A 14,814-nucleotide genomic window follows, 5' to 3' on the forward strand; every position below is an offset into this window, starting at 1 on the left:
AGGAAGCCAGTGTTCCTTCTCTGGGAGCAATTACTCTAGAGACCCTCATATCTCAGCTGTTTCTCTCCTAGCTACCTTTGTCAGAGGATTCACTGCACATCGAAGTGTCCTCTAGTGTGGGGACGTGCGCAGTGCTGGGGAAGTGGCAGGTAAGCAGAAACCAATGAGCTGTGGAACATTTAAGCTCTAACTCAGCACTTAAGCTCCACCTCCCCCAACCCCCAACCCCCAGCCCCCAGCTTCACCACCTCACCTCCCCATCCTCCGGTCACACTGAAGCCCCAGCCCTCAGGGCTTGGATACACAGCGCACTTCATACAGGTTGCAGGTGCGTAATATTAATTTATACTAAATCGCTTATCACATTGGTAAGGGTGCATTGACAAATAGCTAATATCTTATATTCCAAAGTAACTGTAATCTCCTTGATGGCAGGGATTATGTGTTACCAATTTTTTAATTCAATTCTCTCAAAAATGTCTCCTTTTCTTTCCCTTTCTGTGGGTTTTACTCTGGTCAGTTCTCATCATCCCCACTCAGATTTCTACAAATAATTGCTAGCTGGTCGCCCTACCTTCTCTCCCCACCTTCTCTCCCCATTCTAATCTGTCCTCATCAAGATTTCCAGATTGATCTTTCTAAATTATGGTTCAAAAACTTCGAGAGATTTCCTTCTCAACATGATTAAAGCCGTGTTCTTCTGCTTGACCCTGAAAGTCATCTACAATTCTGTCTCCATCCTGTTTATCCCACCTCTCTCCAACGTAAATCTTAAACTGATGTTAAGCTTCCTCTACTACTCTGCCACATCCTCCTTATTTAAACACCCGCTACTCATCACTCCTTTCTCCCACCAACCCTCCGGAGTCCAGCTCCAGGCCAAGTCCCCTAGAGCTTTCCCAGCTTCCCTCCTCCCTTGAACTGAAACCAAAAATGTACAACACCCAATAAGTATTGAACGAGATTCTGCTTTCAGCTGCCATTTAACTATTTTGTGAGAGCAGATTTCCTCTCTCAATTGGTACTCAAATTGATATGTGCATTTGCAGCCCCCAGAGCACTTGGACACAGTCCGATACACAGGCCCACAGTCAGCAATGGTTCAATCCACACCACAGTTCTATCCTTTCTGGTATGGTTCGGTGCAGGCAAGGAGGCATCCAAGTGCGTTTTTGATCAAATTGTTATCTCTTTACCTGTAATTTTTCTAGGAGGTCCATATTTTGTCTTTTCAGTTGGCTGTTGGCCCTCTCCAACTTCTCCATGGGTTCGCTCTCCTCGCAGGCATAGGAAGATTCCTGGAGCTCATCCTGCAGCACATGATACTCCACCTCATAGGCATGTAACTGTTTAGAAATATCCATCTCAAAAACCTGACATGAAAACACCGTGGGTTAGTCTGACCTTCAGGATGTGCACCAAGATACAGTCTGTGTATCTAGGGTACTTCAGGTAGATTTCCCAATACTTATTAATGAAGAATAGTAGGACATATCAAAAGGAAGAATAACAAGTGTGACTGTCAAGTTAAGGACAAACAGATGATTTCTATACAAATGAAACATTCTCATGATGAGGCCAAGACTCTAGAAAAAGTTAATGCTCAAAGATATTTTGCAACCAAAATATACATAATCTAGGAATGGTCTCCCAAAATGTAGCCCACCACATAAACAACATTAGTTACTGAGTAACTCTTACCTGAGTTACGGATCATCTTTGCTGGTTATAAGCACAACTGCAAAGGGTATTTCTATAATAATGAGACCAAAAGCCTTTCTAATTGTTTGTCAATGGGGCAGAAAGGTCTCATGCTAAATATTTTCATCTACTTGCTAATCCACGTGAGCCTCTTGGAAGTCACTGACATATCCTACCATAGAGAGAATCTTCTAAATTCAAAATCTTCAGAAACCCTGGGCACTGTACAGAGCTATTGAATTGGGGCTACCTCTGCTCTCCCATATCGCCACCCAGTTTGCTTAGAAGTCAGAGGACAGGCAACTCCTCCTTAGTCTAAACTGGTGAGGGAAAGTGAGGCAGCCGCTGCTATTTAAGCATCTGTATCTACACTAACAGTGTAGGGAGAAAAGAAACCTACAGTGAGAAAAATCTCACTTGCTTACTTACCCTACTACTGTTAGAGATACTCAAGTCTTAGAATTTAAATGATATTTCGAGACAACCTGGTTATTCCCCTCAAACAAGCATCATCTTTTCCCTACGCAGCGGGTATGAACACAACGGACTACTACACAACCATTAAAAATGAGGGTATGGATCTACATTTATTGGCATGGAAAAATATCCAATACTCTGCAAATATTTTATTAAAAAATCAGGTTATACAATAGCATGTATAGTAAGATTTCACTTAAGTAAAACTGTATACATATTTTTTGTGTATATAATTAAAGAGATTATAAAAGGATATGTAAAAGGCCTTCAATCCCAAGGTGTTGAGATCTGTAGTTACTTTTACTTTCTTCTTGGTGCTGTTCTGCATTATTTGTGTTTTTTACAGTGACCATAAATAAACTTTATTTATTTATTCATCAAAGTCTCCTTTAATATTAACAGTTCATTGCATATTCAACTCTGTTTGTTAGAAAATTATTTCTAATATCAAGTCCAAATCTACCAGCCCAGAAATTCTATCCATTAATCGTAGTAATAATCTCTAAAGCTAGGCAATTCCCTCATTAATTTTAGAAGAGAGGTGATCTGATTTCAAATCAGGTATCGTCTCTCTCTAAAAGCACAATTGCTGCTCGCCAGTCCAAAAAGATATTTCTGAAAAATTAGTAAACAAGTGAATGTGTAAGTAAAAGTTATATTTTTCAGTTTCCAGAGCATTTTAACAAATAAAAACTGTTCATAGGTATTTACAGAATAAGCTGCTTGTGATTTCAATTCCATGTAGTGGAAAGAAAATTTTATGTGTAATAATATGAGTTTTTCTTATAGAGTGAATCATAGTGTACACAATTCTTCAACTGAATTGGTCATATTTGCTCCTAAAAACGATGTTATTCCCAGTTTGCAGGAGAGGAAGTTGAAACTCAGAGAGGTTGTAACTTGTCCAAAGTCGCACAGCTAGTAGATAGCTGGACACCAGCACAAGACCTCGAACTCCCTTCCTCTTGCTCTAAACTTTGTCTTTTATCTGCTACCCTAAGGGCCTCTAGGAAAGTCGTCAATTTAAATGTTATCAGTACTCATAAGGCATGACTGCTGTATCTACAAATCTGGTCTTAAGTGTATTCATGTCATCTGAACAACAATATATAACTACCACTTACCTGGTCCCTATGAAGAGCCAGGCACTAGATATATGATGTGCTGATTACCCTCCATTTGCTTCCCAGATCCATTCTCTGCCCTCATCCATTCTCTGTACCCTGGGAGGCAGACCCCTGTGACCTGTTTTCCTTGTTGCAGGCTTCTGGTTAGGTATGGCCAATGGGAAAAGTCATCAGGAGATCAAAAGGGGCAGGGGAGGGCTTCCCTGGTGGCGCAGTGGTTGAGAGTCCGCCTGCCGATGCAGGGGACACGGGTTCGTGCCCCGGTCCAGGAAGATCCCACATGCCGTGGAGGGGCTGGGCCCGTGAGCCATGGCCACTGAGGCTGCGCATCTGGAGCCTGTGCTCCGCAACGGGAGAGGCCACAACAGTGAGAGGCCCGCGTACCACACAAAAAAAGAAAAAAAAAAGGTGGGGGGGTGGCAGGGGAAAGAGGTCGGGTGCTCCTTCCCTGTCTGGCTCACCAAGAACACAGCAACCTCCAGAGTTCTGGCACTCGCTAGGCCCGGTAACATTGTTCTGTCGTCCTTCTCCTGATGGGAGAAGCACCATGGGTATGAACAGTTTCCCTCTGTTACTAGTTCCTGGGTACCTAGACATCTGTGCCCAGTTCCCTTAACCCTGCCTACACCCCTGTAAATGGTACCTTCCTTTGAATCATTGGAGGTAGACTCTGTTTCCTGCAAGGGACCCTGACTGATACAGCAAGTCTCATTTAAACCGCACAAAACCTCTTGGATCAGAATTGTCTCATTTTGGAGGTGAGAATACTAGGGTTCAGAAGATTAGGGTGATGTCTGCAAGCCAAACAACTAATAAAAGAGCTAGGAACTGATGTAAACCCAAGACTGTCTAATTCGAAAGTCTGTGCTCTTGTCACATATACTCCTTATATATTTTAAAACAGAATTAATGATATTACAGAGGTAAGTAAGTCTCAGCTTACTTATTTATTAGGTACTCCTAACTCTGCCAGTTCTATCTTCAGTCCCACCATTGGTCTAAGTTGGAAGGTTCCTGAAAAACTCATGATGTAGCACTGAACCACCTTGCCCGGACACAGCCTCACAAACAATGTCACAAGGGAGAAATTACACAATAGTCTTGCTTCTAGATAAAATGTATTTGATCAAATCAAAAAGAAAAAAACCCTGTCAAGCAAAACTACATCTTTATGCTAAAACATTTAATAAATAATTAGTAGAGAAACTGCTGTCTAATCTTATATCTTATTATTACCATTTAACTCGTACCTGGGTGATAAGTTTTTCCATTTCAGACGAATTCATATCAGGGAGCGTGCTTTTAAGGAATTCAACAATATTTTCAAAGTTTTCACATTCCATTATGAGTGCCTCTTGGTTGCTCAGCAGGCTGAGGGCAACCTTAAATATAACCTCAGTTCCCTGAAGAAAAATAATATCTGAAAAAAAGAGATATAATTTTCATGATCAAAATTATGCATCTACTATTGTAAAAAGTGACCTCTGTGTGTTAATGGGTTTTTTTGGTGTGTTTTTTTTTTGTGTGTGTGGGGGGGGGGGTTGTTTTAATTACTGCAACAGAACCACAGGATATTTTGCAAAATAAAACTGGTCAAAATCACCTAAATCTGAAATAAATAATAATATGACTGGAACAAATAAACAGTTGTTTAAATATTCTTACTTATTTAGGAACCTCAGATAAGGGCAGGGTAAAAAGAAAAAGATAAATTATATATCTGTTTGTCCATGCATTTATAATTTTTACTGACAAATTTAATGGAGACTAGGTATACCTCAAAAACACTGATTCCATTGATATTTAGATTTTCCTTCACAAAGGGAATACAGAAACAAATCAACATAACCAATTAGGACTATTTAAACTCACATGACCAGAATAAAAAACTAAATGAACCAGTTAATATGTGTGCAAGCCAAACAACTAATAAAAGAGCTAGAAACTGATGTAAACCCGAGACTGTCTAATTCTAAAGACTGTACTAGAGCAGCAATTTAAAAAAAAAAAACTTTAAAAGAAAAATCAAAACCAGTATATAACCTAAATCAGAAGAGAAAAAGAAAAGCTACCCTAACCCTAAACTTTGCTTCCTAACAAATACAAACATGCAATAGTTTTGAAAAGTACTAAATACTTTTGTATGAGCATTCCTCTCAATCCATGCCATTCCACAATCAATAATAAACGGGGGTCGTTAAAAATGAGGGAACCATGGAACAATTACTTCAAACACGGTCACTCTTCTTGCTCACGCACCTTTCCCTTTGCTGACAGTCTCTATTCTTCACTAAATTCTAAGAAAAGAATGGAGCACCTATTGTAGAGCTGACAGCAACATTCATATTCTCTTAGCAAAAAACAGACGACTGGGGAGATGTGTTTCCTGAATTCTGTTATCAAGCTTCCAAGGGTAAATCAAAGAGAGATACCCTAAATATTTAGAGATACCCTAAATATTTTGATATAATAAGCTATTTTCTGAGAAGCAAATATATAAATGAAAAGATTTATAGAAGACCCATAAATAGGAACCCAAGCTCCAAAGAAACCTTCCCTGGAGAAAAGCAATCGTGTATACTCAAGAAGAGAAATTTGGTAAACATTTGATTCTGTGCATATCGGTTTTACTATTTTGCTGCACTTTGCCTATAAATTGTATTAGTGCTAATGCAGTGTTTAACGTTTAAAACCACAGCCCCCAATAAGAAAGACACTGTAGGGCTTCCCTGGTGGCGTAGTGGTTGAGAGTCCGCCTGCCGATGCAGGGGACACAGGTTCGTGCCCCGGTCCAGGAAGATCCCACATGCCGTGGAGGGGCTGGGCCCGTGAGCCATGGCCACTGAGGCTGCGTGTCCGGAGCCTCTGCTCCGCAACGGGAGAGGCCCGTGTACAGCAAAAAAAAAAAAAAAAAAAAAAAAAAAAAGGACACTGTACATTGTAACCTGGTGTACGTACACATACTACATCTATATCTTCAAATTTGAAGTTTCTCCAAACATTTTTCCCTACGACTGATATTTTCTCTGTATTCTATTCTAGTCCATTTTTTTTCTAATCCTGGTAGTGACCTACAATTGGGCCAATACTTACAATCTGACAAAAAAGCTCCAATTTAGCACAGTTATAGATATTGACTATTTTCGCCATAGATACCAGATAGATGAGCAGAACATAAAAACTGGGAGCCCCTTCTGAGGTCATCAAGCTCTCAGCCTTAGAACAAACCTCTGGCAAAGAGTTGTTTTTTTAAAAAAGTTTGCTTTTTAAATAACGAGTTTAGACAAACCCAACTGAAGACATGCGAATAGAATTAAAGGCCCCATAAGGGAGCATAAACGGTGTCACACTTTCTTTTTATTACACTGTGGAGCAAGGTAGCAACTCAACAACTTGCCCCGGGCCCGACTGCCCGTGCACCCAGTCTTAGTGATGGGCACCACCCCTGCACCGGCATGAGAGGAGGGTCCCTTAAGCAATAAAATGGGAACTTCAGTTACCTTGTTAACAAAAAGTCACATTAAGAAATGCCATTAGAAACAACATTGAAAAAGGTACTTCTGTTAACCCAGTTAGAGAACATGTTTCTCTGTGTTTTGAATGCAGGTTGAAGAGGACAGTGGGGAAGGAAAAAAAAAAAGAGGTAGTAAAGATGTGTTTAAAAATCTAAAAAATCATACAGAGTAAATCCTTAATTCATTATACTGTGATTTTTTAGGTATAAAAGAAAATAAGAACTCCATTACAGCTTACTTAAATACAGAAGCTCTTCTTTTGCTTTGAATTTCAATTTTATTTAATACCAATATGGTTTCAAATTACTCTCAGAATAGAGCCAGACATAATTAGTAAATTCCACTAGCAATTTGCAATTCTGTGTAATGCTTGATAAAACAGTTGGAGCACCTTATGACTAGAAGTATATCCCTTGGAATAAATAACACTGTTTCACTGGATCATCAGCATCTCTTACCAAAAACTCTGGCTACAAATCCTAATGGAAATTGAGAGGCAAACAATGTGAGGAACCAAGGGGCAGCATAAAGACTGGGGCTGATTTCATTTTCTTCAAGATGATTGTAGAGATCTCTGTGATAGTCATGAAGGAGCCTGGACAGCTGGTACATTTGAATCTAAAGTTAATTTGGAGAAAAAAAATAAAATATTATGCATTTATCTGAGTGTACATAAAATACACTAACTTTAATTTTATTACACTAATATTTAATAATTAATTCACAGATATTTGATAAATTTGAATCTAAAGTTAATTTGGAGAAGAAAAATAAAATACTATGCATTTATCTGAGTGTACATAAATACACTAACTTTAATTTTATTACTCAACTATTTAATAACTAATTCACATATATTTCAGAAATAAAAGCAGTATTTTTTTTTAACTTTTTATTTTATATTGGAGTATACTTGATTAACGATGTTGCATTAGTTTCGGGTGTAGAGCAAAGTGATTCAGTTATACATATACATGTATCTATTCTTTTTCAAATTCTTTCCCCATTTAGGTGGTTACATAATATTAAGCAGAGATCCCTGCTATACAGTAGGTCCTTGTTGGGTATCTATTTTATTTTATTTTTAACATCTTTATTGGAGTAAAACTGCTTTACAATGTTGTGTTAGTTGCTGCTGTATAACAGAGTGAATCAGCTATATGTATACATATATCCCCATATCCCCTCCCTCTTGCATCTCCCTCCCACCCTCCCTATCTCACCCCTCTAGGTGGTCACCAAGCACCGAGCTGATCTCCCCGTGCTATGTAGCTGCTTCCCACTAGCTATCTATTTTACATTTGGTAGTGTATATATGTCCATGCCACTCTCTCACTTCGCCCCAGCTTACCCTTCCCCCTCCCGGTGTCCTCAAGTCAATTCTCTACGTCTGTGTCTTTATTCCTGTCCTGCCCCTAGGATCATTAGAACCACATTTTTTTTTTTTTTTTGGTTTCCATATATACGTGTTAGCATATGGTATTTTTTTTTAAACATCTTTATTGGAGTAAAACTGCTTTACAATGGTGTGTTAGTTTCTGCTATATAACAAAGTGAATCAGCTATACATATACATATATCCCCATATCTCCTCCCTCTTGTGTCTCCCTCCCTCCCTCCCTATCCCACCCCTCTAGGTTGTCACCAAGCACTGAGCTGATCTCCCTGTGCTAGGCGGCTGCTTCCCACTAGCTATCTATTTTACATTGGTTAGTATATATATGTCCATGCCACTCTCTCACTTCATCCCAGCTTACTGTTCCCCCTCCCTGTGTCCTCAAGTCCATTCTCTACATCTGCATCTTTATTCCTGTCCTGCCCCTAGGTTCTTCAGAACTATTTTCTTTTTTTTTTTTTTAGATTCCATATATATGTGTTAGCAGACGGTATTTATTTTTCTCTTTCTGACTTACTTCACTCTGTATGACAGACTCTAGGTCCATCCACCTCACTACAAATAACTCAATTTCAGTTTTTTTTTGGCTGAGTAATATTCCATTGTATATATGTGTCCCACCTTCTTTATCCATTCATCTGTCAATGGACACCTAGGTTGCTTCCATGTCCTGGCTATTGTAAATAGAGCTGCAATGAACATTGTGGTACATGACTCTTTTTGAATTACAGTTTTCTCAGGGTATATGTCCAGTAGTGGGATTGCTGGGTCATATGGTAGTTCTGTTTTTAGTTTTTTAAGGAAACTCCATACTGTTCTCCATAGTGGCTGTATCAATTTACATTCCCACCAACAGTGCAAGAGGGTTCCCTTTTCTCCACCCTCTCCAGCATTTATTGTTTGTAAATTTTTTGATGATGGCCATTCTGACTGATGTGAGGTGATACCTCATTGTAGTTTTGATTTGCATTTCTCTAATGATTAGTGATGTTGAGCATCCTTTCATGTGTTTGTTGGCAATCTGTATATCTTCTTTGGAGAAATGTCTTTTTAGATCTGCTGCCCATTTTTGGATTGGGTTGTTTTTGTTTTTTTTTTGATATTGAGCTGCATGAGCTGCTTGCATATTTTGGAGATTAATCCTTTGTCAGTTGCTTCATTTGCAAATATTTTCTCCCATTCTGAGGGTTGTCTTTGCATCCTGTTGATGGTTTCCTTTGCAGCAGTATGTAGATGTCAATCCCAGACACCCTAACTATCCCTTCCCCCCACCCTTCTCCTCTGGTAACCATAAGTTAATTCTCTAAGTCTGCGAGTCTGTTTCTGTTTTGTAAATAAGCTCATTTGTATCATTTCTTTTTAGCTATAGTGGCGCAATGCGTTAGAATGCAGTACTTACACAGTATTGTTTTATTTTATTATTATGTTCACAAATCCAAGTTCATTTAACTGAGTTCATAAAGCAAGTCAGTGTAAGTCCATCTACAACTATGGAGCACATTTCTGTATCATGAGTGTTTTGGTATCACCATACGTACACGGAAATGGTAAGTTTTCCTCATGTAGGAAGGTATTGCTTTTGGAATTTAAATCAGAACTGCCCTGGCTCAGGACTCTCATGGAAGGCACATCCTAATTTCAGACCAATTCCAGAAAAGCTTCCATTCTAAGGAATCTACTACATCCAGTTCAGAACCAAGAACTTGTCTCTCTTTGCTGGGCCCAGGATCAGATTTACAATGGAACTTGCCAGGCAATCTGCACCGCTAGGATACTGTTAGGCTTCGAAGGTTATGGAGCCAAAAGCTTGAGCTGTGATTTCTAATATCCAAGGTATTCCAGCAGCATATTTTTCTTGACAGAGGAGATTAAAGCAAAAAGTGTAGTCTGAATGTTTCTAGTACTGAAAGAAGAAGTTATTTTATTTGGCTACTGAGTTGATTACTCATATTTCAAAAAAAAATTATAAGCAGCTTATAGTAACTTTTAAACTCTCATGTCTGGGGTAGCTAAAAGTAAAGCAGTAGTAAATAATAAACAAATCTGTGATTTGTGCTTTAATTTAAATTTTTATCTACACAGTAACAGATTGAGCAGTGGGTCCTTGATCAGTTATATCAGCTTAACTTTTTGGTGTGAAATACATCCAACATTTTATTAAATCTAGCAGAACTTCTTTCTCTAGAAGATATCATCCTTAAGTAGTTAGCTCTATAAAAATGCCTTAAAAATAGCCAATTATATTGTGAATTCAACAAACAACTGTTTTTCAGAGCACAAAACTAAAAATCAAAGTACTAGACATAAATATAGCAAACGTTTAATCTCTATAGCACATATCTGTGCAAGCTACGGTTCCACACAAGCTGTAAAAGGAAAGAATTAAAGAGCCACAGGAATTCATAACTCTAAAATAAGAAGCGTAGCAGCAAACAAAGAGGTTTAAAACAATGAGATTAGAGGGCTTCCCTGGTGGCACAGGGGTTAAGAGTCCGCCTGCCAATGTAGGAGACATGGGTTCGAGCCCTGGTCCGAGAGGATCCCACATGCCACAAGCAACTAGGCCTGTGCACCACAACTACTGAGCCTGCTCTCTGGAGCCCATGAGCCACAACTACTGAGGCTCGCACACCTAGAGACCTGCTCCACAGCTTCTCCGTAGTGAGGAACCCGCGCACCACAGCGAGGAAGGGCCCCCGCTCACCACAACTAGAGAGGGCCAGCGCGCAGCAACAAAGACCCAACGCAGCCAAAAAAATAAAAATAAATTAAAAAAAGAGAGAGAGAGATTATAATCTCATTAACTCATATTGAAAAAAAAATCATATATTTCCCTTAGGCCATTTACAATTTAAAAACTAGATAGGGGCTGCCCTGGTGGCGCAGTGGTTGAGAGTCCGCCTGCCGATGCAGGGGACACGGGTTCGTGCCCCGGTCCGGGAAGATCCCACATGCCGTGGAGCGGCTGGGCCTGTGAGCCATGGCCGCTGAGCCTGCGCGTCTGGAGCCTGTGCTCCGCAACGGGAGAGGCCACAACAGTGAGAGGCCCACCTACTGCAAAAAAATAAATAAATAAAAATAAATAAAAAATAAAAACTAGATAGGGCTTTCCTGGTGGCGCAGTGGTTGAGAGTCCGCCTGCCGATGCAGGGGACACGGATTCGTGCCCCGGTCCGGGAAGATCCCACATGCCGCGCAGCGGCTGGGCCCGTGAGCCATGGCCGCTGAACCTGTGCATCCAGAGCCTGTGCTCCGCAACGGGAGAGGCCACAACAGTGACAGGCCTGTGTACCGCAAAAAAAAAAAAAAAAAAGAGAGAGAAAAAAGAATAACTAGATATACTGGGCTCTATCAATTTAAAAAATTGGTATTTTTGGTAGCTCAAAAATAAAAGAAGTCTCATTAGCAGAATAAAAAGAAAGCCTATCCTCAAAAGCTGTTCAGCAATGATCTTAACACAGAAGCAATACTGTTTTTTAATAGAACCTTACTTTTTTCCTACATTCTAAACTAGAGGTTAAGAACATCTCTTCTGGGCTTCCCTGGTGGCGCAGTGGTTGAGAGTCCGCCTGCCGATGCAGGGGACACGGGTTCGTGCCTCGGTCCGGGAAGATCCCACGTGCCGCGGAGCGGCTGGGCCCGTGAGCCGTGGTCGCTGGGCCTGCGCGTCCGGAGCCTGTGCTCCTCAACGGGAGAGGCCACAGCAGTGAGAGGCCCACGTACCGCCAAAAAAAGGAAAAGAAAAAAAAGAACATTTCTTCCATGAAGGTGTATTTACATTAAATTTCTATTGACAAATAAAACACTATTTAGTCTTCCTTCAAAGGAAACTTTCATAATAAGATGCCATTTGCTGAGAATAAATCATTCTTCAAATCTACCTTACACATAACATGAAAATCTTCCAGTGGAAGAGACAGAACTGGAGGAAGGGAGATGCAGAGTGTAGCAGAGAGAAGATGGAAAAAAGTAGAGACCAAAGACTTCAGATAAAAAGATATAATGCTTTACACTTAACACAGAAAACGGCAGACACAAAATGTGATGGGCCATAGTTAAAAGAGACCTCGACCCCCTCCTTTTACAGATAAGCTCAGTGCCTGCAGTGCCCAACCCCAGACCACACAGGTAATCAGAAATCCTATCAAGTGATCCCAAGCCTGCCGCCACTTCCACTTCTGAACACCATATTGATTGGATAAGAAACACTTTCTATTCTAGAAAGTAGAAAAGTGTTGCATCTCACTTTATAGATCAAAAAGTTCTACTTTCCCAGGTCCCCAATCTCATGGTCTATAAGAACACTGCCCCCAAAGATTCTTAAACATCTTCATTTTCATAATTATAGACAGAAGATATTTCTTGGTATTTGTGGGTCATATTAAATCAATGTATAAATCCAGTTTATATGAATTTTTATGATGACAAATGGATGAGGAATTTTTAAATTGAAAAATGATTGCATTTTTAAAGTGAAAACTGTATCTACCCTTTTATTTATGAACCAAGACCACAAGCTACTCACAAATACTTTTCATTCTTTAATGAAAAGTATTTTAATGATAGATCGCAAACTGTTATTTTTGAAAATCAGACCTATTGAACTCCTTACAAGGGCACCAATGCTTCCTACCTGATATGATACAGTAAACTGTTTAGAAATAAAGTAAAAAACAAAACCTTCCACAGTCATTACTATTTCATTTGTGGAATGTTTATAGACCTATGCATAGTTATCAACTAGGAATCACTGTATTTGATTTCTGCATCCTGGTGAACACCCTTCATATGAACACACAGCTAAAACCCAACATTGAGAGCAAAGCCCTATTTCCCTGCCAAAACTTTCATATTGAAGAAGTAATGAAAAATGGAGCAGTCCCTCTCCACTCATCCTTTCAAGAAAATACCCCTTACTATAATACTCATAAAGTGAAAACAAAGTCCTGTTTTGTCCATGGATTGGTAAGACTGAAATACTAAATGTAAAAACTGATCATTGGGAATCAGGAAAAAGTATATTTTAAAAGCATTTAAAAAATATTTTAGTTCTTATCTAAAGCATAACATTAGGACTAACTGGGCATCATGCCTATCTCATTTCAAAGGAGGAGAACCCTGACATTCTTCCCTTTAAAGCCTTCCTTTATATTTTTATGACCAAAAGCTTTATATTGCAAGGTAGTGGTTGTTTAAGATAGCATACCTACAGAGAAAATTTAAACTTTTTGTTAGAAAACAATACGTTAAGGAAAGTGAAGTTTAAACTAGAGAGGAGAAATGTGTAAACAGGGAGTTTGAAATAGGTTGAATACAGCCATGGCAGTGAATACCCTACTTAACTGAAAAACCTTAATGGTGCTTCTTCAGAGCATGATAAGAAAAGCAGACTGAAAAAGTACTGACTCTGAACACTTTTTCCTCTATAAGGGCCTATCTGACATTAAGATAAAGCAGGGGAGACACGGAAAGTTCAGGAAGAAGCATGATATAGATACCTGCCGTTTATACACTCAAAGAATAAAACATTATACTTTCAGATTTCAAACAAAATATCTATGATTTTTTTCAACTGACAAGGTAAGGAAAAGTGAATAAAGTTGACTTGATACTTTCTCCAGGTAACTCATAGACTTAGGAAACAGAGACTTAAGTACACACTAGAATGGCTTATTTATTTACTTCAGAAACGAAGGAAAAGTTACTCTGCATATGGATGTCATACACTTAGAGGTTTAGCAACATCGCAAATCCCACACTAAAACCATGAACTAAAACATGCCTCTACATTTATCCAAGTTCCAAGACAATGGGCCCAAATTTCTTTAAATCTTAACCGTAATTTAGAAGAGGGCTCCCGCTAAGATTTCTGGGGAGAGTGTTACACATTCCTTGTGAAGATCTGCCACTCACCTGTAGTGACATCATGTCAGGTCGGTACTGCTTGCGAAAGCCCAGGTCATACATGAGGAATTTCAGCATTTCAAAGGCTTGCTCTTCACTCATGTGCAGAAGCAGGACTCCAGCCACAAAGCTGATCCCCTGACAGTAACCCACTTCTTTGTCCAGCAATGAGTAGGCTTTCAAGAGGTTAAAGAGAGACAGCTGCCCTGCCCCAAGCTGTGCTGAAAAATAAGGATGAGTAGGAAATGTCCTCCCTGCAGAAGAAAAGAAAAATATTTTTGACATGTCCTGATGCTTTGGAGACCAGAGTGAAATTGCAATTCAGTGATTTCCAGGAATAAATAAACTCTCTTTTCCAAACCACTGAATGCTGCTCGGAGCACCCCTCTAACTAAGAGTCTTTCTCCCTCTAGCCAGTCCCAAGTCCCACCTGCCAGACCATCACCCCATCTCCATGTATATAACAGGTGAGCAAACATTTGATGCTAACCAGTACTTCTTTTTAGGAAAAAAATTCCACAAACAAATCAAAGACATATTCAGGAGAGATCCCAGGAGAATAGAATATAAAACTTATTCTGACTATAAATCAAGGCTAGTTCTAAGTTCACATAAAAACTACCTGCTAACTGAAATCAGAATTCTACAGGAGGTATCACATGATTTAGAAAGAAATCTTAGTGGTCCGTAGCAG

At 39.4% G+C, this 14,814-nt stretch overlaps 1 protein-coding gene across 3 annotated transcripts in view; it reads right to left on the reverse strand.

The window, feature by feature from the left end:
- Positions 1-14,814, reverse strand: part of TBC1D4 (TBC1 domain family member 4) — a 220,791-nt gene that overhangs the window by 3,053 nt on the left and 202,924 nt on the right. For all 3 annotated transcript variants that reach the window (XM_082602289.1, XM_082602290.1, XM_082602291.1), the window contains exons 15-18: positions 14,130-14,374; positions 7,279-7,438; positions 4,556-4,725; positions 1,197-1,373 (exon numbers count right to left, since the gene is read on the reverse strand). In XM_082602289.1, coding sequence (XP_082458415.1) covers positions 1,197-1,373; positions 4,556-4,725; positions 7,279-7,438; positions 14,130-14,374 — 752 coding nt within the window. The remainder of the gene's footprint in view (positions 1-1,196; positions 1,374-4,555; positions 4,726-7,278; positions 7,439-14,129; positions 14,375-14,814) is intronic.

This window comes from Mesoplodon mirus (assembly GCF_964341445.2).
Source record: "Mesoplodon mirus genome assembly, chromosome: 17".
NCBI classification, from domain to species: domain Eukaryota; kingdom Metazoa; phylum Chordata; class Mammalia; order Artiodactyla; family Ziphiidae; genus Mesoplodon; species Mesoplodon mirus.